The 24,331-nt window shown below is 52.1% G+C and overlaps 1 protein-coding gene across 1 annotated transcript in view; it reads left to right on the top strand.

The window, feature by feature from the left end:
* The window catches only part of MFSD8 (major facilitator superfamily domain containing 8), a 1,042,879-nt gene extending 1,020,657 nt beyond the window's left edge, over positions 1-22,222 (top strand). The window contains exon 12 of the mRNA XM_069631102.1: positions 21,696-22,222. Coding sequence (XP_069487203.1) covers positions 21,696-21,902 — 207 coding nt within the window. The 3' untranslated portion in view covers positions 21,903-22,222. The remainder of the gene's footprint in view (positions 1-21,695) is intronic.
* The last annotated feature ends 2,109 nt before the right edge of the window (positions 22,223-24,331 follow it).

The raw sequence follows: 24,331 nt of genomic DNA on the forward strand, positions 1-24,331 counted from the left end.
GGAGAAGGCCCAGGACGCACCTAAGGTGGTGAAGGCCCCTACCCAGCAGGCAAAGGCCTCTATCGAGGCAATCGCGGCGACTCTGGCCAAGCCGGCAGAGACCCCGCCAGCGCAGACTGCCTCCGGGACTAGAGTTTCCCTGCCGCCAAGGAGGGAATCCTCTTTTCAGCCCATCGTCATGGCCCCCGTGATGGAAAAAGGGGGGGGGGGGGCACGGTAGCCTCCTCGAGCTCGGAGTCAGCCTCGGAGGGGGAACTGATCGAGGTTGCGAGGAATCTCGAAGTCCAATTCGAGAAGGTTCGGTCCCGCAAGGAAGATCCTCGGGAGATAACTGAGGAAGACGATGGCGAGGAAGAGTAGCCTTCCCTTCCGGCGCAGCCGGAACCTAGGCCTCAGGATAGCTCGGCGGCCATTTTGTTTGCGATCCAGTCCTTATGCTCTGAGATAAGGACGAGATTACCACGGCCCAGGCCGGAGGACCCGCAACCTGGCCCGTCAGGAAGTCCTCAGAACAAACGACGGAGAACCCAACCCTCTCCTCCGCTCGCCCCCGTAAGGCCTGCAGTTCCCTCCTCATCCTCCCACGAGTCGGGAGATGACGGTGCGGTGGGCTCGACGACGGGTTCTGAGGGCGACGACGACGGAACGGGTCTCCCGTCGCACGGGCATCTCCGCCTGACGAGATTGGCTCATTCCACGCCATGATCGCCAGGGCGTCCGAATTGTTCCAGCTCTGCCCGGAGGAGCAGAAAAAGGAAGGTTTCCTCTATCAGCGCCGGGAGGCCAAGAGGAAGACTGTCATCGCGGTGCCTCTAATCGATGACATCTGGGAGGAGGGCCTGTCGGTACTCAAGAACCCCTCCACGGCACTAGCCAAACGGGGCCGGTACGAGAAGAAGTACCGGGTCCCCGAGACCGCTCCCCTGTGCCTCAGGGCCCAGCCAGCGCCAGACTCGGTCATCTCGGCGGCGGCGAAGAAGAAAGCGGCGGGGTCAGGAGCCTCAACGTCGAATTCCCCTCCGGACGGCGAGGGAAAGAAGTTGGATGCCATGGGGCGACGGGTCATTTCGTCGGCGGCGACGACGATCAAAGCGGCCAACGCCCTGGCGATCATGGCCCGTTACGACAGGGAGCTCTGGTTTAAGCTGGCCCCCATATTGGACTTCCTACCAGACGACAAGAGGTCCGAGGCCCTGGAAATACTTCAAGAAGGCGAGGTGGCGTCGGACCACGCCATAACGGTGGCAACCGATATTGCCGATACCGGTTTCCGCCAGCTGGGCAACGGAGTTTGCCTACGATGACGGGGTTGGCTCCGGGCGACCGACTTCCGTCAGGACGTCCAGACCAGGGTGTTGGACATGCCGTTCGACGGCAGCAACTTGTTCGGGAAGGCGGTGGACGAATCCCTCCAAGCCATAAAGACGGACACGGAGACGGCCCGCGCCCTAGGAGCCCTTCAGCAACGACAGCCCTTTCGGAGCTCTGCAGGCAGACAGGGGGCCTCCAAGGGATCCAGCGGTGGCTCGTCGTCCTACCGCCAGGCGGCACGCTCCTCGTCTCAGGAGGCCTACAGGGGTCGCGGCAAGCAGGGAGCGCCTCGCCGCCATCGGCAAGATGGCCAGGGCGGCAAGGCCACCACCTCCAAGCAGGACTGAACCGGCCGTGGCCTCGGGCCCCCACCGAAGCACCCCGGTGGGAGGCCGGCTGACGAAGTTCGTCGGCGTGTGGAAGTCCATCTCCACCGATCGTTGGGTGCTGGGTACCCTGGCAAGAGGACACTCTATCGAATTCCTGAAGAAGTGCCCTCACGTTCCACCTGTGGCCAGGAAGGAAAATCACGTCCCGCAACTGCTGTTGGAAGTACGGGCGATGCTCAGGAAAGGCGCCATCGAGCCCGTCCCGAAGAGGCTCCGGGGTGTACTCAAGGTACTTCCTCGTCAGGAAGAAGACGGGCGGCTGGCTCCCCATCCTGGACATTCGTCGTTTGAACAAATACATCAGGTCACAAAAGTTCAGGATGGTCACCCTCCAGCACGTGCTGGGACAGCTGGAGGAAGGCGACTTTCTATCGTCGCTGGACCTGGAGGATGCATACTTCCACGTTCCCATCCTCAAAAGTCACCGAAAGTTCCTCAGGTTCATCGTCCAGGGACGCCACTACCAATTCAGAGCACTGCCGTTCGGATTGAAGTCGGCCCCCATGGTCTTTACCTAGTGCCTAGCACCTGTGGCGGCGCGGCTGCGCCTGCAGGGGATTCACGTCTACCCCTACCTGGACGACTGGCTCATCCGCTCAAGGACGAGGGAACTCGCCGTCGAACACACTGCGAGGCCCGTCCAGCTACTCACAGACCTGGGATTCGCCATAAATTACCCAAAGTCCCACCCGGTGCCGTCGCAGGTGGCCCTGTTTCTGGGAGCGAAGCTCGATACAGTGAGGCGCCTGGCGGCACCGTCGGAAGAACGGACGAAGACCATTCTGGGCAAAGTGCAGTGCCAGCTAGCCACGCCAGCTAGCCACGGACGTGGCCAGGGTGAGGTCCATCAAGTCCCTCCTGGGGATGATGTCCTCTTGCATCTACCTGGTGTGCCTATGCAGACTACGGATGCGCCCTCTTCAAGAATTTCTCGACGTCCGTTGGATGCAGGCGACGGGCACCTTCGAAGACAGGGTCCCCCTCAACGAGGTGTTCCGGCGGGCGATTCAGTGGTGGGGCGTTCGAGCGCACCTCACGGCGGGCAAGGACTTTCAGACGCCGGCGTACCAGGAGACGGTGACGACGGACGCTTCCCTGGAAGGTTGGGGCACCCACACCGGAGATCTCCACGCAAGAGGCCTCTGGCTCCCGGAGGAGAAGCTCCTGCACATCAACATCCTGGAACTCCGAGCCGTGTTCTGGGCTCTCAAATCGTTCCTCCCGTCGCTCAAGGACAAGGTGGTGCGGATCTTCACGGACAACACCACGACAATGTTTTACATACGGAAGCAGGGAGGCACCAGATCCCCAGCCCTATCCAAGGAGGCACAGGATCTGTGGCACTGGGCGGTCGCCCAGGGGATGTTCCTGATTCCATTCCATCTGGCAGGAGAAAGAAACACCATCGCGGACTCGCTCAGTAGGGAGCTGCGCGCGTGTCACGAGTGGGAGCTACGCCAGGATCAGGTGGATCAACTCTTCCGACGATGGGGCAAACCCCAAATCGACCTGTTCGCAACAGCGACGAACTCGAAGTGCCAGAGGTTCGCCAGCAGGTTTCCCCAGCCGAGAAGCATGGGCGATGCGTTCCCCTGGGACGGCCTATACCTGTATGCGTTCCCTCCGTTGCCGTTGCTGCTTCGACTCATCAACCAGCTCAAGAGGTCCCGGTGCAGGATGATCCTCGTCGCACCGGCGTGGCCGAGGCAAATCTGGTTCCCGGACCTTCTGGACTTGTCAACGTCCCCATCCATCAAGCTGTCGGCGGACGCAGATCTTCTCTCCAGAGAAGGAGGCGCCATCTTCCACCACGACCCGGTGTCGCTGAACCTGCAGGCTTGGCTCCTGCAGCGCTAGAGTTTGGAGGGTACGATATACCGGCCGACTGCAGAGAGGTTCTTGCAAAGGCCAGGGCGTCCTCGACTCTGAAATGCTACGGTCACAAGTGGAAGAGGTTCTCTATCTGGTGCCGAGCACAGAAGATCAACCCCCTACGGATTACGGCCCCTCAAGTGCTGCCGTACCTGCTATCGCTGGCAAAGGCTGGGCTAGCCCATGCCTCCATTAAGATTCATCTGGCGGCGATCTCCAGATATACCAGAACCACAGGATTTACGTCCCTGTGGTCCCATCGACTGGTAAAAGAGTTTATGAAAGGACTGTTCCCGCCGGTGAAGGCCCCGGCGTGGGAACTTAACGTGGTGCTGACCAGGCTCATGGGGCCCCCATTCGAGCCGATGCACTCCGCACCGATGAAATTTGTGTCGTGGAAGACTGCATTCCTGGTGGCCATTACCTCCGCACGACGAGTGGGAGAGATCCAGGCCCTATCCTGCAAAGCACCGTACTTGACTTTCCATGCCTCGAGGGTGGTGCTTAGGACGCACCCCTCCTTTATGCCCAAGGTGCCGTCGGACTTCCATCTTAACGAGCCCCTGGTGTTATCTGTTTTCTTCCCGTCTCCTTCGTCGCCGGCCGAGAGGACTTTGCACTCGCTGGATGTGGCTAGAGCGCTGAAGTTCAACGTGGACCGCACAAAGAGTTTTCGGAGGACATCACAGCTGTTTGTGAACTTTGGACCTGTGAATCAAGGGAAGGCTCTCTCGAAGTCTTCTATTTCCAGATGGCTCTCCGGCTGCATCATGCACTGCCACCGGTTGGCTAACCGACCGCTGCCAGGCCGTCCGAGAGCCCATTCGACCAGAGCGATCGCTGCTACTACGGCGTTCCTATCTGGTGTGCCCCTGCTGGACATCTGCAGGGCTGCTACGTGGAGGTCGACGCACACCTTCACGAGATTCTACTGCGTCGATCGGGATTCCAGGGAGGAGTCCAGGGTCGGCCAAGCTGTGCTGCGCAACCTGTTCGCTTAAGGTGAGCCTGGTGAAGAGGTAAGAGATGCTTAATGTTGAGTCGTTGTATTGCTTAATGTTGAGCCTTTTGCCACCTCCCGTGGTTGTGCATGTGTGTACTGCTATGTATTCTTATATTCATGAGCATGTGAATCCATGCCGGACCCCATGCTGGAGAAGGAACTAGTTACTTACCAGTAAATGTTGTTCTCCAGCATGGGTCTGGCATGGATTCACATGCGAACCCTCCCGCCTACCCCTCTGCGGCTCTTCACTTGGTCATACTGCCACTTCACGTGCTACCAAATCTGAAGATGGCTGCCAGAGGCGGGGCTTAGGGAGATGGCAGTCATTGGCTGTGGTCAGTATGACGCAGAGATCAGTGATTGGTTACTACTACGAAAGACAGATCAGAAACAAAACTGATACTGATTTTTCTTTACCTAGGATTCCCAGCCTGACGACGGGGAATATTCATGAGCATGTGAATCCATGCCAGACCCAATTTGGAGAACAACAGTTACAGGTAAGTAACTTGTTCCTTACTCACCGTAGTGACCACCTTACTCCTAGTCCATAGTCCCCTTTCCTCCATACGCACGCCCGCCCGCCGTCTCCTCTAATAAGGTTCCTCTGTTATTGCTGATAGGTCTTTGACCTGGCGATAGAAAAGGACTGATGGGCGGTGCGCGGGGCAGAGCCAAGGTGGGCGTGGTTACGGCCGCGTGCTGGGCCCCGCGCAAGATAGAGCAGGACACATTTTTGGAAAAATGTGGATGCTTTTTACAAAGTGCTCCGGTCTCGTCCCACAGGACGGAGAGATGTCCCATAAGTATGGAGGAAAGGGGACTATGGACTAGGAGTAAGGTGGTCACTACGGTGAGTAACCTGGTTATAATGTGTGATACTACTTTTTTACCTGTAGATTTATCTGGGCCTACCTATATTTAAATAAATCATTTATTTTTTAGATACATAGAGTTTCAGCGTTTCTTTGGACCATTTGTATTACAATTTCAGTTGTACTGATTCTACAGCCCTCTCTCCCACCTAAGATAAGCCTGGATGCTTTGTCTACGTTACCCTGAACTCAGGTGGTACAGCCTTATACTAAGAGTGTAGTCTTGTGCTGCCTCAGTTGAATGGTTTTACTAAACCCTTAGTTGGACTTCAGAAAAACTAGCCTAACAGATTGCATGGAACACCCTTTTGAAAGGCCCAACTCCAATTTTGGATGCCAAACACACTTTTTATAAAACTGAGACTGATCTGGCATCTCTTGCCTACCTTAAAAGTGCAGTCTTCTCCCATCTATATAGTCAAGGTGCTATACCGCTGTACCACAATATTTGCTGGCTCTAGCTAATTCAGTTCTTTGGCCTCCTTTGCTGCTCTCTGAAGCCACCCCCCCTCCCACACTTATCTCCCACATGTAGGGTCTGTTCAGTGACATCCAACCAAACTCTGGCCTTAGTAGCCTTGTGCATGAGGAATTTCCCCATGAACATATTGACCTATCCAAGAACATTCTGGTAGTCTTACATATGGCAGGTTTGGGGTTCACTTGTATTCTGTATGAAAGCAAGTGGGCTTGGCTCTGCCACTTCTATTTGAACAAAGGTGTGAATTCTCTCTCTGAATTTTTAGATCATGTTGTATTATTTGTCACTAGCATGGGTAGGTCTGGTTGTTGGCTGGATGCTTGCCAACTTATCTTTCTTTGATAGCAGTTTATCAATTCTGGAATGTTTTTCCTCTCAGCTATCCGTATGTTAAGAGGCACTTTGATGGTGTCAGGTGAGTACAAAGGCAGCGTATATGGCAAGGGAAATGTGCACAAAATGACACAGTGAATAGCCTTGAATCAAACAACGTGCACACAGGATCCAAGACTCATGTATGCTAAAACCCAGGAGTGCAAATAAAGTGTGACAACAATACAAATATATGAAAAGGGATGTGGGGTAAGCCCTTAGAAACTCCTTATGACTGCAAGGAAAGTCGGCAAGCGCCTTACCCCCAATTGCTGTTACAGGTACTGACAACGCTAAGCCCACGTAGAGGGCAAGCAACGACAGGATCTGTGAACTAACACTCTTGAAGGTATTAAATAAGGGAACTTAAAAACAGTACTCACGAGGACAGGAAATACCTCTTGAATGTCAGCAAGCCCACGAACCCTGTTGATCAAACAGGGACCCAGAAAGGCTATAACAGCAATGGGAGGATAACTAAATACATAAGACAAAAGACAAGGGGCAAGTAGGAATGGTGATTACAGAATAGTGAGGAAAACATAGGCATTCACACAGGAGCTAGCTACAACAGCACACCACACCTAATAATCAATGGGAAATAAATGCAGAAGTGCAAGGGAAAACATGGAATGGATTCCAAGAGAAAGTAAGGAACAGGAGCAGGGAAAACGAAATGACCAAGGCAAACTTCCCCCACCCATCCAAGGAAAAAGACAGGAAGCTAATCTAAAGAGGAAGGCTAAGGCATCAAGGTTTACAGCAGCAAAGGACAAAGTCAAAGAAATATAGAACACAGACAAACTGGGCTGCATCAAAAAGGGAAAGCACTGAGAAATGCTGCCTGCAAAAAGAGGAAGACAGAAAGGGAATCTAGGAAGCAGAAATCAATTAAGCACAATAAATTCGAAATCCAGGGTTGAGGAACAAGAAAATAGAAACTTGGAACTAGCCAAAAAGCTGAGCACCAGGAACAAGGGACCAGTCACAAACAGGGACACTGCATCAATGACCAGCGCTGGACTGAAGCAAACTGAGGCTTTTAAAGCTGCTTAATGAGCACACGCCTCAGGTGTGCTGATTGCTGCACCTGCAGCCACAGGTGTTGCCTATCCTCCACCCAACCTTGTCCTGCAAGGGTGGAGGAGAAGCAGTGGGCCAGGCATTCTGGGAAGCATAGTCATTTGATTAAAGAAGCATGCTGGCTGCCAAAAACCTGGAATGGATCCAGAAGGGAAGTAGCTAGGAAAATAGGGATTTAGCTCTCCCAATTCATTACAGCAATGTAGCATAAGGTTCGGAGGAAAAGTCCAGTAGGGAATAAACCCCAATTCATGCCCCCAAGTGGTGGGAATGGGAGCAAAGGGAGCGAGTTGTGACAGATGGCCTCATGCACATGTTCACCCGGTTGAAAATCCCCACCCAGTTTTGAATTGAAATGTTATTGTAGTAGTTGGCTACTGACCAATCAAAGCACATGCCTTTAACAGATGTCAAGTGAGTTTCATATCTGGGGGCAGTAGTGAGCCACAGGCACTTTCTGCTGAGAAGCTCTATATGATCTTTCATAAAAAGGAAGTGGTGTTTCATACTCTCCCATCATTTTTGCCTAGGGGTATTTCAAAATTCCACTTTCACCAGAACGGTTCCACTCCTCCCACATACTGTCTATGTTTACAGTGTAGTTGGTTAAGATTGGCTTTAGAAAGTAAATCCTTTACAAAGTTGACATTATTTTATTAATTAAATGGGGATGCCATTTTTCAAATGCCTTTTGCTCTCCTTCACTATCCCTTTTGCCTTCTTAACTCTGATCGTAAACATTTGTTTTTAAAAATGTGTGTACTTTTCCTTCCTGCTTTTCTAACCCTTAACCCTCATTCTTACCATATTCCTTTTTTTTTTTTTTTAAATCAAATTTTATTGGCATAAGCATATCAACATTACATTGTGGAAAACCGCTTCCTTCCTCATAATCATGCATACCATTCGTTTATATAAATTTTAACCCACTTCCACAACTAACCCAAAATGACCCCTCCCTATCCCCAACAATGTTCTGGCCGGACCAGGATTATCTCTTTTACATTCTCTCTGGATTCTCCTACTCCTTTCTTTTCCTTTATTCTTGGGGGTTCACTGATCCGGGTGGGCGGCCCCAAGTCCAGTTGCTCACAAGGTTCTGACCCTATGCTTCTCCGCCCGTTCGGACAACTCTGCTTCCCATAGTCAGTCAGTGGGGTGCTGTGCCCTATCTCTGTGGCATCCCCCTCTCCCCTCCCATGCCTATATTCAGGGTCGTTCTTCTCCAAAAAACGGCGCCCACTCGATGGCTTTCGTGGGAGATCTATTGTGCACTATTCATCCTGTACAAGTCTAGTGCCTTTGCTGCCCATTCCTTTTTACTCTGAAGTGTTTCCCTTTTACACCCCCCCACGCTAAGCAGGCCCTTGCCGCCAACAAGAGAAGATGTGGCATATGTGGCAACCTCCTCCAGTTCTCCTCTACTGTTTCAGTTCCGAACAGGATCAACAACGGGTCCATCTCCCTTTCTACCCCATCTAGGTCCCCAATATAGCCCGGCACTTCTTTCCAATAGCGCTGCACCTTGACACACTTCCACCACATATGCCAATAGTCTGCTATGAGGCCACATTTTCTCCAACAGTGGGGTCTGAGCTGGGTTACATCTTCCCCAGTCTTGTCGGGTCCCACTGCAATAGCTTTAGTCCGTGTTGTTTATATTGGCAGGCTGTGGACGTTCAGGCAGTCTCGCCCCCACTGTTCCGGGTCTATTTCCCTACCCATGTCTCCCTCCCATCTCCTCTTGAGCACGACCAGGTCATCCCCCCTTGCCTCTAGTAGTGCCGGGTACATTTTGGAGATGAGACCCCAAGTGCCTCTCGCCGTGTCAAGTATGCGTTCCATGGGTGTCTTTGCAACTTCTGTTTCCACCCTCCAGACATTAGAGCCCCCTATAGTTGGAGATAATTAAATACACAGAGGGTCCCCAGCCCCAGGGCTGTTTCAAGTTTTCCCAAGAAGCCATCCTTCTTAACAACCTGTCCTACCCGCTCAAGCCCCGCCTCAAAGCAGTCTTGGAAACGTTTGTGTCCACGGATAGCATCCCGAATGGGCGGAGCCCACATATGGCTCAGCGAGGAGGGCCAATTCGTGACCCCTTTCATACCATTTTTGTCGCTCCAGAATGTAAGCAACAGGCCCAGGATTTTGTGTAAGTGGATCCCTTTTGGCATCGATTTCGTGGGCGCCCACAACCATTCCCCTAGGGTAACTGAGCGGAAGCAGTAGTTTTCAATTCCTACCCTCTGCTTATCCTTATCCATACGCAGGTGTGGGACCAGGGCTATGAGCTGGGCCGCTCTATGGTATGTTTGCATCTCGGGCGGACCAACCCCTCCCTTTTCCTTCGGCTGGATCAGGAGCTTATAGGCAACCCAGTGCATTTAATCACCCAATCCATGAAATAGTTAGCTTTCCCCACTTTTCCATGTCATCCGTTAATTTATGCATGATTGAGGGGAAGTTACGTTCATATATTCTCTCCAGTTCCCTCGGTATTTGTACGCCCAGGTATTTTATACAATCTCTCTCAGTTGGTATCCCCAGTTCGGACCATCTGATAAGCTTTTCCGGTGAGCTCTCGCCCAGGGGGAGGACGACCGACTTGTCAATATTAATCTTAAATCCTGACACCCTCCCATATTCCCTTATAACTCTCAGGGCAGTCTGCAGTGATTTCCCTGTGTCAGGAAGGTACATGAGAACGTCATCTGCGTACATGCTGACCTTATGCATCTGTTGGCGCACCTCGATTCCCCCTTTCCCCTCCTCCGCCCTTACCTTCTCACCCAGGGGTTCCATGGCCAGGGCAAAGAGCAAGGGCGACAAAGGGCAGCCCTGCCTAGTGCCCCTAGTCAATCAAAATTCACTAGATACGGTTCTATTAACTACCACCTTAGCTGTCGGCCCCGCGTAAATCGCTTTGATTGCTCTACACATCCCCTGTCCCACCCCTATGTGTCTCAGGACCCTAAAGAGGAAGGCCCACTCCACCCTATCAAACGCCTTCTCTGCGTCTAAGCTCAGGAGTGCCCTCTCTCCGGGGTGATTCCTCACATGTTCCATTAGGTCAAGGGTTTTCCTAATCGCATCTGGGCCTTGCCTTCCCGGAATAAATCCCATTTGGTCGGGATGTATTATCCGTGGCAGTTTATCTTCGAATCTCGTTGCAAAAATGCTGGTGAACATTTTTTCGTCCACATTTAGGAGGGAGATAGGATGATATGACGAGCAGTACGTCGGGTCTCGCCCCTCTTTGGGGATAACAGATATCAGGGCCCTACTAAACGATGCCGGGGCTTTCCCTGTATCCAAAATGTAATTATATAATTTTGTCAAGTGTGGGGCCAGGACTCCTGAGTATTTTTTGTAAAACTCAATTGTATAACCATCCTCCCCAGGTGATTTCCCAGCAGGGAGGCGGGATATTGCGCTTTGGACCTCTTCCTCTGTAATTGGGCTATCCAGATGGGCAATCTCAGGCGCGGAAAGCCTGTTCAGGTGTACATCACTCAGGTACTGCCCTGTCTCCTCTTCCCCTCCCTCTACTTCCGTCCCATACAATGATTCATAATAGCGCGCGGAGCCATCGGCTATAGCATCTGGTGTGCGCCTTACTTCCTCCCCTGTCCCCACATCACCCAGCTGCGCGACCCATCCTTCTGCCCGCTGGGCTCGAAGCCTCGATGCCAGGAGTGCATCCACCCTATCTCCTTTCTCATCATATCTCTGCTTCAAGTACCTCAACTTCCAGGCCGTTTCCCCATCCCCAGGGCTCTGGATTCTGCCCTCTTTACCAAGACCTGCTCCCAAAGCTCCTCTACTTCTCCCCTTCCTGCATGCAACTCTACTTGCATCTGTATTATCTCCTCAAGAAGCCTCTTCTCTACCAGGCTCCTCTCTCTCTTTTTCCTTGCTCCCTCCCTCATTAATATACCCCTCCACGTGGCTTTCCCGGCATCCCAGACTATCTCCGGACTAACTTCTCCTGTATCATTCTGTGTAAACTATTCTCTTATCTCTTCCCCTAGGCTCTCTGAGAAGAGGGGATCTCTCCATAGTGAATCATTACACCGCCATGCCCCCCTGGGTCTTGATAATCCAGAAATCTCAAGAGTCCCTATCGCCATGTCGTGCTCGGACCAACCTATGCGTTTAATTGTGCTGTCCAGGTGCCTTGAACCCTGCTCCTTATTTAAAAGAAGGTAGTCAATCCTTGTGTAACTCTTGTGCGGAGGGGAATAAAATGTTTAGCCCTCTTCTCTTGGGTGCATGTACCTCCACATGTCCAATAGGGCATGGCATTCCATTGCGTGTCCCAGATGACCCCATCTACCCTCGCCTTTCCCCACTTCCTCCTCCTTAGTCTTTCTATCCCAAGTTGTGTTCGCCCATGCATTGAAATCTCCACTGAGGATGTAGAGATCAGCCTTCCGCCTATGTATCTTCTCTAGTGCACTCCTTATAAAAGGTTTCTGTCCCTGATTAGGGGCATATAATACCGCCAGAAGTATTCTGGCACCATCAAGCAACCCCTCAAGTATCAACAGCCTGCCCCTGAGAAGGGCCATGGTTACGCTATCCTTGACTCGCAGATGCTTGTGGAGGATAATTCCCACTCCTCCTTTTTTCTCGGGTCCAGAGGCTCAGTGGACCTCCCCTATACCTCCCCCTCTCAACGCCCGCTCCTCTCCCTCCACTAGTCTGGTCTCCGCCAGGAACAAGACATCTAAGGATGCCTCCCGGAATTCCCTCACTACCAGAGAGTGCTTAGTAGGGGAGTTCAACCCTTCCACATTTAGAGTACCCACCCTCATCCTCCTTTTAACCTCATTCCCCCCCGTAGCCAGTTATAGATTTGGCTAATCCCGTCTCAGCGCCTGTGTTCAGCGTCTCCCCGGGCATAGCCCGTATTGAGTTTGGAGATCCCCGTATGGAATATCGCACTATAGTCCAGTCCAAGCCGGTGGCCAAATTAAACCCCATACCCAACATTTTAACTGTAGAAGTATAAATTACCCCCAACATGGACGTCTGAACAACAAAGTGTGAGATGCCCCCTCTGCCACCGAGAGCCACTATGGGGAAGGTGAGACGACCTCCCTCCAGCCATCATTTCAAGTGTACCTGTGCCTGTCCAGGCCTCATGATCTCTGTTTGGATGCCCTTGTGTATCTTGGCACCCTTCACTCTATTTGCTGGTCTGAGCATGTCTGGTCTTTCCCTGGTGACGGGTCACTGAGCTTCAGAAACTTCTGCCCCGTCCGGGGGCCAGGTGCGGGTCATGCACGTGTCTCGCCTGGTGTCGGGCCCGACAGAGCCCTTTCTTGATTTCCCCCAGCCAAGGTGAGGTGCTGCAGGGCTTGCTCAGCCTCCTCAATTGATGTTAATCTGTATTCCACCCCTTCGGTCTCAAATTCCAGAGAGAATGGGTACCCCCATCGATAGCGGATTCCTCTTTCACGTAGCCAGGACATGAGCGGCCTACAGCCTCTTCTCCCCGCCAGCATGAAATTAGAGAGGTCCTGGTATATAGTAACTCTGGAGTTCTCAAACTCTATCTCCTGTTACTGCTTCGCTCTTTTGAGAACCTCTTGGCTGTCTTTATAGCTCAAGAACCTGACGACAGTAGAGCGGGGACCATTTCCAAAGGGTTTTCCTCCCCTATGCGCCCTCTCCAACTGTACCGCTCTGCCCCCTTCCGCCGCAAAGAGCTGATGGATCAGCGCTTGGACCTTTTCCTCAACTTGCCTCGGGGTCTCCCTATCCGTCTCCTTTAAGCCCAATATCTCCACGTTGTTTCTCCTCTCCCTGTTTTCTAAGTCATCAATTTTGAGTCTTATTTCTTCCTCCCGCAGGTCCAGCTCAGTCATTCTGGCATCCAAGCGCATCTCCACCATGTCTGCGTTAAGCTGGTTTTGTTCCAAAACCTCCACCTTGCCTTCCACCGTGCTCACTCTTCCTGTCAGCGAGGACTGGATTCCCCTCTCAGGGCTTTTATTTCAGCTAAAATGTGACCAATGTCTTCTTTTGTGGAGAATTGTGAAAGTTCGATGCCTGTAGCCATCTTCCTGGCTTGTTATATGCCCCACCTATGTTAGGGGGATGCAGTTCTGAGTGGGACGCCCTTTCTCCACCCTTCCGGTCCTCACCTTTGTGCTCCGCGCTGACCACTTCTTACAGTAGCGCCGTGCAATCCGGCTCTTCTCTGTTGCACCTCCCTTCCCACTCTCAGGTGCCAAGAGTCATCGAGTGTATTTTTTCCAACGTTTCGTGTGGCACTATACACCTTGGGAGTCTACAAACATGGGAGCCTCAAATTCAAGCCATCCAAGCGGTACAGAAAGGGGGTGTTTTATGTCCCATGCACTTATTTATACAGATCCCACCACTGTACGCTGGATTGCAGCTCCTAAATACCACACTACGTACTCCTGTAATCGGAGGAGTGAAGGGTACAGTCAATACAACTGTTCTGGGAGTCCAGAGAAATGTTTTCATTCTATCCCCTTTGGATCATGGTCCTCTGTGTTATAATTACCTGGGGGGGGGGGGGCATAGGGTGCTCAGATCTACCTGCACACCTCTCCTCCAGCCCGCTCCACTTAGTGCCCCCAGGAGCGCTCTCGCGCCAAGCCTGGACCTGGTGAACGCTCCTGGAATGGCGACGCCTTGGGAGCTGCTCCGGTGTGCCTCCTACTCATCCACACTTCTCCCAGGGCCGGGCCTTCCCTCCGCTGGAGACGAACCCCACCACCCAGCAGCTGCATTCCTCACCCTTGCGCACTAGGGCCGGGGGCAGTACGTTGTGCAGCCAGTCTATGTCCTGGGGCGTTCTGGTCCTTCCGCGCACTGCCAACAGCAAGATCCTTCCGAAGGGGGCAGCCGCACCCCGAGCCCGGCACGGTCTCAGACTGTTCGGTGGAAGTCAGTTGAGCGGGCCGGTGGCGCCGCGCTCAGTAGTCTGGCAGCTGACGGGTGTGCGAGGACACGTTGAAGTCGATATGCCTCTCACCGTGCTTCTCAACTCGCAACGTCCGAGGGTCGCCGCCTGCTGCTCCAGCCCCTTGATTCAAGCCGCAGCGTTCACTCCTTGCAGCAGTCCGCGCAAATCGTCCCCTCACCGAGAAACCCCACTCCCAGACCACTGGAAGTCCGCCTACGGGTGCCTCAGACACTCCGGTGTAGGCGAATGCTGTCTGTGAGGCCGGTTCGTGAGCTTGACTGCTCAATCTCTTCGCAAATATGCTGGAGGGAGCGGGAGCTGCAGTTTCACGCAGCCATCTTGTCCCGCACCCCCTAGTGGTCTCTCACCATATTCCTTTTTTATCAACTTTTGGTCCTAGAAATATGTGCCATGTCATCCTTTCAGCTGGTACTTCTTGAGTGTTTTCAAATTTGGCCCTTTTTTCATGTATAACTTTGCATCTGCTACTACCAGGATATTTTCTTTCCTACATTTGTTCCTAGTCCTCCTTTGGATTTGGAAGGACTCTTGCAAAATCTGGATGCTAAGGTTGCCCTCAAGCTTTACTTACACCCAGTGCTCCAGATAAGATTTTGAAGTGGAAGTAGGGAGTAAAATGATTTTTTAGGGAGTACAAATGTAAGTCCAATTCCCCATGGGAGTATTTTATAAGCGAGTAGCAATATGTTTTAACTGGGAAATTGAAATGTTTTAGTAATAATTATTTCTTTGCACCTAGTTAGTCATACACATTAAAATATACATATATTTTTTTTTTTAAATATGTTTATTTATAGCAAGGCAGTATAGGTTACAAACAGTATCGGGTGGCAGTATAACATTGCAAAGAAAAGATTCTGGCTCTGTGTCCCTTTCCCCCATCATTCCGGTTTTCCCGGGCCAGAGATTCAGTCTATAACCCCCGCCTGGTGCGTACTCTCCAGGTCCCCCAGGGCCCAACGGGCGTTGATTGGCTTGAACGTCATTGCAGGAAATCGCTGATCATAGTCCAGCACTGGAGCCCATACATTCTGGAAGCGGTGCAGAGTCCCCGCTCTCGCAGCGGTGACCTTTTCCGCTATTAAAATGTCCCACAATTTTCCACACCAGTGGGCTAGGCAGGGGCCGTCTTGCGACTTCCAGAAACGGGCCAGAACTGTCTTGCCCGCCAAGAGGCATTGTGTGAGGAGCTTAGCCCTGTTGCCCGAGCGGGGGTAGATTCCGGGGACCGGGATCCCCAGTAGAATTGTCTCAGGGTCCAGTGGGAGGGCGGAGCCGGTGACCCGTTCAATGGTTGAGAGACACCTGGTCCAGAATTGCTGGATCTTGGGGCATGTCCACCACATGTGAAAGTAAGAGCCTGGTTGACTGCAGCCTCTCCAGCAGGCGGGGTCCACTTGTGGGTTCATGTGGTGGAGTCTGAGAGGGGGGTAGTACCAGCGCAGGGTGAGTTTGTATGCACATTCTTTGTTGGTGACGCAGGTGGAGGAGGAGTGGGTGCGGGACCATATGTCTACCCAAGTTTGGTCATCGAACGGATGGCCTAGGTCCGCCTCCCACTGAGCCATGGATCGAGTTTTTGCCGCCAGAAAGTCCCCCGAGAAGCATCTATATATGGCTGAAGTTCTTCCTCTAGCCGGCAGATCCGCGAGGGTTAGCTCCAGTGGAGTCGGGGGGCGAGTTGCCGCCTGGAGGGTCTGGGGGTGTGAACACCAGTGGCGGAGCTGGCAGTATGTGAATCTGTCCCTCTCTCGAAGCCGAAAAGTCTCCTTGCACTGTTCGAAGGTCCGGGGTCTGTTTTCGGAGTACATCTGCCCCAGGGTTTCAAGGCCCCCGTCTATCCAGTTCTGGAAGTTGCGGGGGAGAGATCCCGGGGAGAAGTCGGGATTGTGAAAGATCGGCGAAAGGGGGCCTCGGCCCCTCGGGATTCCTTTCTGCTTTAGGGCCCAGTCCCAGGAGCTTAGGGTCTGCTTCGTTGTCAGTAGGATGTCCTTCCAGCGCGCCCTGAGAGAGGGTTGGATATGAGGGAGGAACCGGAGGGGGAGCGGGAGCTGGGCTTGCTCCAGTTCCACCCATCTGGGGCGGGCTGTGCTCGACTGCCAGGCGTGTAGGTGTGACAGTTGCGCCGCTGCCCTATAGGCCTGCAGGTCCGGGACCCCTAGGCCTCCCAGCCTGGCGTTACCAATCAGGGTCTTGTGGGGGATCCTGGCCTTTTTGCCTTTCCATATGAATTTCGATATCTTCCTCTGTAAGTCGTGGAGGGTCTGGGTCGGGAAGGGCACCGATAGAGATGAGCAGGCATAGAGGAACCTAGGGAGCAGGTTCATTTTGACGGCTGTGATCCGGCCCATTAGTGAGATCTCTTGCGTGGTCCAGCGCTTCAGGTCTCCCTCCAGCTCCTTGATCAGTTTGGGAAAGTTCGCCTGATAGGTCTCCTTTGGGTTTGCTGGGATGAGAACTCCTAGGTAGGGGAACGAGTGGTCCCGCCATTCAATCGGGCACAGACCCGTTAACGCCTCTTTTTCCTCTGGGCGGAGGCCGATTCCTAGGGCCACTGATTTGGCGAAGTTGACAGTAAAGCCGGTGACCTCCCCCAATTCCTTTATTTCGGCCAGGGCGTGTTTCGCTGAGGTACTGGCTTCCGTGAGTGTCAATAGTACATCGTCCGCGTAAAGAGCGATTTTGTGGTGGGACGGGCCCACCTGAAGTCCCTTAATGGATTCATTCCGCCTGATCTTCTGGGCGAAGGGCTCCATTGTGAGGGCGAAGAGTAGGGGTGACAGCGGGCAGCCCTGCCTTGTCCCACAAGACAGAGGTATCGGGGCTGAGTGGGCGCCATTGATCCTGAGGATGGTTTTAGGCTGCTTGTAGTTCGCCAGGATCATGGCTCGGGCTGTGAGGCCGAACCCAAATGCTTCCAGGGTGCATTCCAGATAGGACCAATCGACTCTGTCAAAGGCTTTGGTTGCGTCCAGGGCCATTAAGGCAAGGCCTTGGGAGTCGCGGTGGGCGATGTTCACTAGGTTCAGAGTCCGCCGGATGTTGTCCCCTGCTGCTCGGTGAAGAATGAAGCCTGTCTGGTCGGGGTGGATTATTTCCGGGAGGATAAGTGCCAGGCGGTTGGCCAAAATCTTCGAGTACAAGTTGGCGTTGATATTCAGTAAGGCGATGGGTCTGTATGACGCCGGATCTCTCGGGTCTTTCCCCGGCTTAGGAAGGAGGACCGTCACCGACTCTTGCATTGTGGGGGTTACAGATCCCGAGACCTGGAAAGAGTTGAAAAGGGCCACCATGTGGGGGATAAGCTGGAGCTTAAATATCTTATAGAACCTCGGGGAGAATCCGTCTGGGCCCGGGGCCCGCGATTTGAGGGCCTTGATGGCTCCGTCAACTTCTTCATCTGTTATTGGGGCTTCCAACTGCTCTCGTGTGGAGTCCGTGAGACGCGTCAGGGCTGCGTTCCGCAGGTATGCCTCCTGCTTTGACCGATCTCGGGGGGGGTGCTGTCATGACCTGGGTTAAGTGGTCCGAAGCTAGTTGTAGTTTCGTCTGTTCGGAGTGATGTATCACCCCCTGTGGGTCCCGGAGCCCTATAATTGTGTTGGTCCGTCTTGTTTTGGCTAGCTTGGCCACCAGCAACTTGTTGGCCTTGTTGCTTTTGGCATAGTAAAATTGTTTGGTCTTCGCCAGAAGTTGCGCAGTGTGTTCTGCATAGTGGGCCTCCAGTTTCTTCCTGGCCGAGCGAAGCGCTCTCTGTGTCTTGGGAGACCAGCCACTCTTTTTCTGGGCTTCCTCAGCGGCTCGCAAGTCCTCCTCCAGGGATAGACGGACTTGTTTCCGGTTTCGATGGTAAGCTACGCCTTGGGCTATCAAGGATCCCCTAACTACAGCTTTCATTGTATCCCAGTTATTGGCTAGGGAGGTGTCTGCGGCTGGGTTCTCCTCAAAGAAGTTCTTGATGGTGGTGGTTATATTGTCTCTGATTGGCATATCATTGAGGATTGGGTCATAGAGCGCCCATCTGCGTGTCGCCTTGGCATGGGTGTTCTGAATGCTTAGTTCCATTATTATCGGAGCATGGTCCGATAGAATTCGCTGGCCTATCGACACCTCATTAGCGAGGGCGAGAGTTTGGGGGGAAGATAGAAGGAGGTCGATTCTGGAATAAGTTCGGTGAACGCCCGAGAAGAAAGAGTAGTCTTTCTCGGTGGGGTGAAGCACCCGCCATGTATCCACCACCTCCAGGGTTCTGAAGAGCCGCAGCACACTGAGGGCCTGACCGAACTCGCCAAGAGCAGGGGGGTTGGATTTGTCCTTAGTGGGGTCTGGAACCCCATTGAAGTCCCCTCCGATTATTGTCTGGCCATCCGCAAAGCTTGAGAGGGAGGAGCCCAGGGAATCATAGAAAGTTGCCTGTCCCGAGTTGGGTGCATATGCCGATACCAAGGTGTAGAGGTCCCCCAGCAGGAGGCACTTGATGGCCACGAAGCGGCCCTCCGGGCACATCATGGAGTCCAAGATCTGGGGGCGCAGGTCTTTCCGAAACATAATTGCTGTGCCCCCTTTTTGGAGTTCCCTGAGGCGAAGAACTGGCGTGGATACATGCTAGATCGTAACCGGCCAAAGTCTGCCGGGAGGAGATGAGTCTCTTGAAGGAACACCACACCGGCCTCCTCATCTTGTAGCTTCTGGAGAATCGATTTGCGCTTGGGGGGAGAGTTGAGTCCGTTAACATTCCAGGAAAGGCATCTCAGCGTCTGGTGATCCGGGATCGGGGAGCCAGAGGTTCCTTGCTTGGGGGATGGAGGGAGACTCCAGGTTGTCCATTAGCTGCCATCGTGAAGAGGGTGTAGAGGTGATCTGTACCGTACTTGCAGTTTTAACAGAGGCCCCCAACGGGAGGCCAACTTTTTAACTAGCGGGGTGGGAAACATTGTGGGTGTAACCCCACCCCAGGCCAACAGGGCCAATTGTGTCTGGCAAAGTAACGTTTGCATCCAAGGGCTCTAAGATGAAGCGGACCTTGGAGGGGGGTATAGGCCGTGAAGGAAGCCCGCCGCGCCGGGCGAACGTAGGACTGTGTTGGGCCGGAGTTACTGTTTCTGAATTTAGCTGAAAGGGCGTTGGGTGTCCGGGACGCCGGAGGAGCGGAGGACATCTAGGGCCGCTCGAACTCGGGTTATCTTCTTCTGTTTCGGGAGGCCTTGGACCATGGAGGACGCCTGGGTTGGGGAGGGAGGGCTGACGTAGGGCTCCCCGAGGCCTCCAAGTCTGGGGCGGTAGTTCCCTCCGGGGAGGAGGATGTCTGCATGATTTTAGCGGCATCTTCTAAATGGGATATTCTCCGGAGGGAGCCATTATAAGAAAATTGCAGTGCTGTGGGGAAGAGCCATCTGTATTTGACTTTACGCTCTTGGAGGAAGAGGGTTAAAGGTCGGAGAGCCCTTCTTTTCTGAAGGGTTGAGAGGGAGAGATCCTGATAAATTTGAAGAGGGTGACCTTGAAAGGAGAGATCATCTCCGGACCGACTGATAGCGGAGATAGCTTCTTTTGTGGAGAAATAGTGAACTCTCGTTATGACATCCGGGGACTGGTTGGAGTCTACTCCCCGACGCGGACGCAGTCTGTGAGTCAGATCCAGCAGCAGTTGGGATTTATCTAGTTGTGGGAGGAGGATTTGGAAGAGGTCTCCTATGTAGCCTGCAAGATTTTGGTCGGGGACTGAGGACGGAACTCCCCGGATTCGGAGGTTATTCCGACGAGCTCTGTTTTCCAGGTCCTCTTGTTTGTATTCGAGGATTTCGCACCTGTCTTGGAGGGCTCTTACTGTTTGCTGAATATCTCCCATGGCAGCTGTTTGGTCTTGGGAGCGGTCCTCGATCTCACTCAGTCTTTGCTCCACTTCGGTCACCCTGTGGTCCGTTTGTTCCAATTTGGAGGTGAGTTCCGACATGCAGGACCGAAACTCGGCTTTGATGTCTGCCATAAGCGCTAGTAGATCACCTCTGGTAGCTGGGGTGTCACCCTCCTCCTGGGAGATCATTGGGGTGGGAGTAACTGAGTCCGGTTTCTTTCCCCTGTCAGGAGCGGTGAGCATGGTAGCAATGTCCACGTTTTTAATGGCTTTCGACTGTCTCGACATATTGGCGAATCGTGGGTAATATACATATTTTTACTTCTTCCAATCAGGCAGTAATAATAGCAATTCCTTTCTGTGGTACTGCATGCAGTGCTGGTCCAAACATATCCCTGGAGCTGTGTGAGTGGAAGCCGGGGCATAAGGTCGTAAGTGTCCGATTCCCAATTTTTGTTGGCAGTATTGTTACTCCCTGTTTTTATTTTTTGGGAGTATCTGCCTATTTTTAGGAAGTAAAAGTGGCCGATATACCCCTTATCTGTAGGGCTGCCTACACCATACAAAGAATGGATCTATGTGAAAATACTGCAAAAAGGACTGCAAATCCAAAAATGTTGAATTGTTTACAACTACTTTATGCGAAAATAGATTTGTGTGGCAAGGCCCCCCCAGACTCCCCACATTCCCCTTTTTTAATGTATACCCCAACCCAATGCCTGTCTATATTTTTGCATAAAGTAGTTGCAAACCATTCGATATTTTCGGATTTGCAGTAATGGTCTTTGAAGAAATGGGGTGATAACACGAAGAATATGCACACTTCAGTGAGGCAAACACAGGCAGGCAGACCTTCTATCTACTACTAGGCTACTAGTGTACAATCTATCATTAGCAGGGAGGAAATGGTGCTAGATGTTGGAATAAGTACACGTCATTCACTTACTGACTCTTGCGTTGCTAGTCCGTAGCCCCCTTACCTCCCTACAACCCACCCTTTCTAATAAGGCTTTACATTCCATCAGTTAACACCAACATACATTCATGGATAGAAAAGGACCAGTGGATGAAGCTAGAGGGGATCTGAGAATGTCCAAGCAGGGTGAGTGTGTTGCACATGTGCCCTGGCTTCACTCATGGTTTTTCTTTCTAATTATTGCTGTGCAAAACTCTGGTCATCCCTTTTAGGACAGATTTTCTTATTAGGGTAGTGTAGGAGGGGCTAGTGATTTAGGAGTACAAGAGTCACTATGGTAGGTATCTGGCAATATTTGTTACCTTTCTGAAATATTTACTAATGTTAATGTTTGGTTTCATGGGTTTCTTAAGGAGCTGATTAAGATAGCAGTTTAGGGGAAAAGCAATTAGGGCAACAACCAATGTCTATTGTGCGCTTCAGGGCTACAAGCATTTGTAATGTAAATACATTTATGGTGGTGAGAATATTAACGTGATCTCTCAACCTTGCTCTTTGTTCTCTTTCAGGGTCTGTACATGGGCTGGCTTACAGCATCAGGGAGTGGAGCGCGCACTCTTGGTCCTGTGTTTGTCAGTCAAACGTATACTCACTTTGGACCTCGATGGGCATTTGGCCTTATTTGTGGAGTAGTTCTGCTTACAACAGTGCTTCTGGGAGCAGTATATAAAAGACTAATTGCGTTCTCAGTCCGGTATGGGAACCTACAAGGATAGAGGACAATATTTGGAAACATTTCTCCTCATTCCATGAATTGGGACTATTGAATTGTTACCAGTTGTCATTTACTGGTTGTTTTGACTGACTACAAACACATACAATCTGTGGGTTTCTGCCTAAATATTACTAACAGCACTTTATCAGCGATAACATAATATTTTCCTACTCTTGAGAAACAAGTTACTGCAATTAATTATTATTTCGAAACAGAAAAGCTAGAAAAATACCACTGTTACCCCTGTGAGCAGGCTGCATTAGAACACATGATCATGATATACATTACCTATTTTAGGATATAAAAGATTGATCAGCACAATTTTTCTTTCCCCATCGCTTATGTTTATGAAAAAGTGATCTAATCCTGTACATTGCATCCTCTTGGTTGCATTCACTTTACTGGAACTATAATTTTAGAAATTTGACAGACAAGGACTGCCATTTGTCAGGCTAACCACTACACACTACTTCTCCAGCATTGGATCTTTCATGGATTCACATGCTTAGAATATTCCCCGTCGTCAGGCTGGGAATCCCCGGTACATTATATAGACCCTTTCCCGTAGGAAAACTTTTTCGACGCTTATGCGTCCTATCCACCTCGTTTTGTATCATGCGTGCCCGTGGCGTCAGGACGCCATGATATAAATACAGGACCCGCCCCCGCGCTCCCTCAGATTTCAACCGTCTTTCAAAGTAGTGGGATCCTCGTGGTTACTACTAGTAGAATTTAGGTTGTTTTTTTTTCTTTCGCTTCGGCGACGTTATATTTTGGAGAATTATGTCCGGAAAAGCGTTATTTCGCCCTTGTGCGACATGTGGACTCAAAAAAGTCTATGAAGGTGATGCCCACATGGATTGTATCTACTGTCTCCACCCGCACCACACGGCGGATACATGCGAGATATGCCAGGGTTTTTCCCAAAAAACCCTTAAAGACAGGAAAAGAAGGCTGGTCGACTGGCTTAACGATGGAGCGGGTGCCTATCCGGCATCAGAAGTTGGCTCAACGGCCTCCAGGAGCAAGTCGGAACCTCCCTCGAAGAAGGTACGGCCGGTTGACAACCGCCCTGAGGACAAGCACAAAAAGTCCTCCTCCTCCTCATCATCTAAGACGGAGAGGCAAGTGACGTCAAAATCCTCCTCAGGGGACCGTCACAGGTCTTCCGTGAGTCGCGATTCTTCAGCCGGGAAATCAGCTTAGAAATCGGCTTCGAAGGCTTCGAAGTCTAAAGTCTCGGCTACGGCTACTTGCTCGTCGACACCGGTGTCGTTGACGATGCCTATTACTGTTAAGGCTGCAGCGGTGGGGATTCCTTCGTCGACGGCGACTCAGTCTATGGCTTGGCAACCAGAGGTCTACGACCCGGTCCCCCCTGAAGTCTTACTGCAGTCGGACACGGCCTTGTCGGCGGAAGGGGAATGTGGCATGGTTTTACAGCCGTCGGATTTGGGCTTACGGCCTTCCACTTCGACGGCGACGACGGCGAGTGGGGGTGTGGTCCCTCTATCCTCGACGTTGCTGACCCCCCAGACGGTCTTGTCTCTGGATGTGCTTAATACTCTGCAGAAGCTCCTACAGCGTCTGGATACGCAGATCCCTCAACCTGGGACCTCATCGTCGCTATTTTCTGTTCCTTCCGTCGACGGACAAGCTCAAACAGCCCGCTCGACGACCAAAAGCCCATCGGCCTCCCAGGTGGCGAAGGATCGTCCTCGAGCGCAGGAGGAGGGTGAGCTATCGGAGTCCGATTCTATCCAGGGTGACTCAGGGTCTGACATTTCCCTGTCACCGTCGAGAGACCCAACATGGAATTCGGATGTGGAGGTACAGTCTACGAGGAGCCAGACACAACCGTCTCCTCCGGATGATGTGGGTGCCTTCCACGCAAGTTCGGCTTGATTCCTGAGGAGCAAAAGAAAGACTGTTTTCTCTTTGATCATATGGGTCAAAGGAGAAAATCGGTATTTGCCATCCCAATCCTGGACCACGTGTGGCAAGAAGGCCTCAAGACGATGCGCCATCCGTTCTCGGAGCCGGCTATCAAGGGGCGTATTGAGAAAAAGTTTAAAGCTCCGGAGACCACTCCGAAATGTCTAACATCACAACCTCTGTCAGACTCCGTGGTGTCGGCAGCAGCGGCTAGGAAGGCCAGAGTACAGCAAAAATGTTCGACCCCACCAGAAAGCGAGGCCAGAAGGCAGGACGCCTTTGGAAAAAAGGTGCTCTCAGTCGGCGCGACGACCGTAAGGGCAGCCAATTCCTTAGCTATCGTGTCACGATACGATAGAGAAATGTGGCACAAACTAGCCCCTATCCTAGAACATCTGCCAGAAGAACACCGAAAAGCAGCCATGTTACTCGTACGAGATGGCGAAGAGGCTTCGAACCACGCAATTAATATTGCAGTTGACCTAGCAGAGTCTG

This window comes from Ambystoma mexicanum, chromosome 6q (genome assembly GCF_040938575.1).
Source record: "Ambystoma mexicanum isolate Mex_15411 chromosome 6q, UKY_AmexF1_1, whole genome shotgun sequence".
Classification (NCBI taxonomy): Eukaryota; Metazoa; Chordata; class Amphibia; order Caudata; family Ambystomatidae; genus Ambystoma; species Ambystoma mexicanum.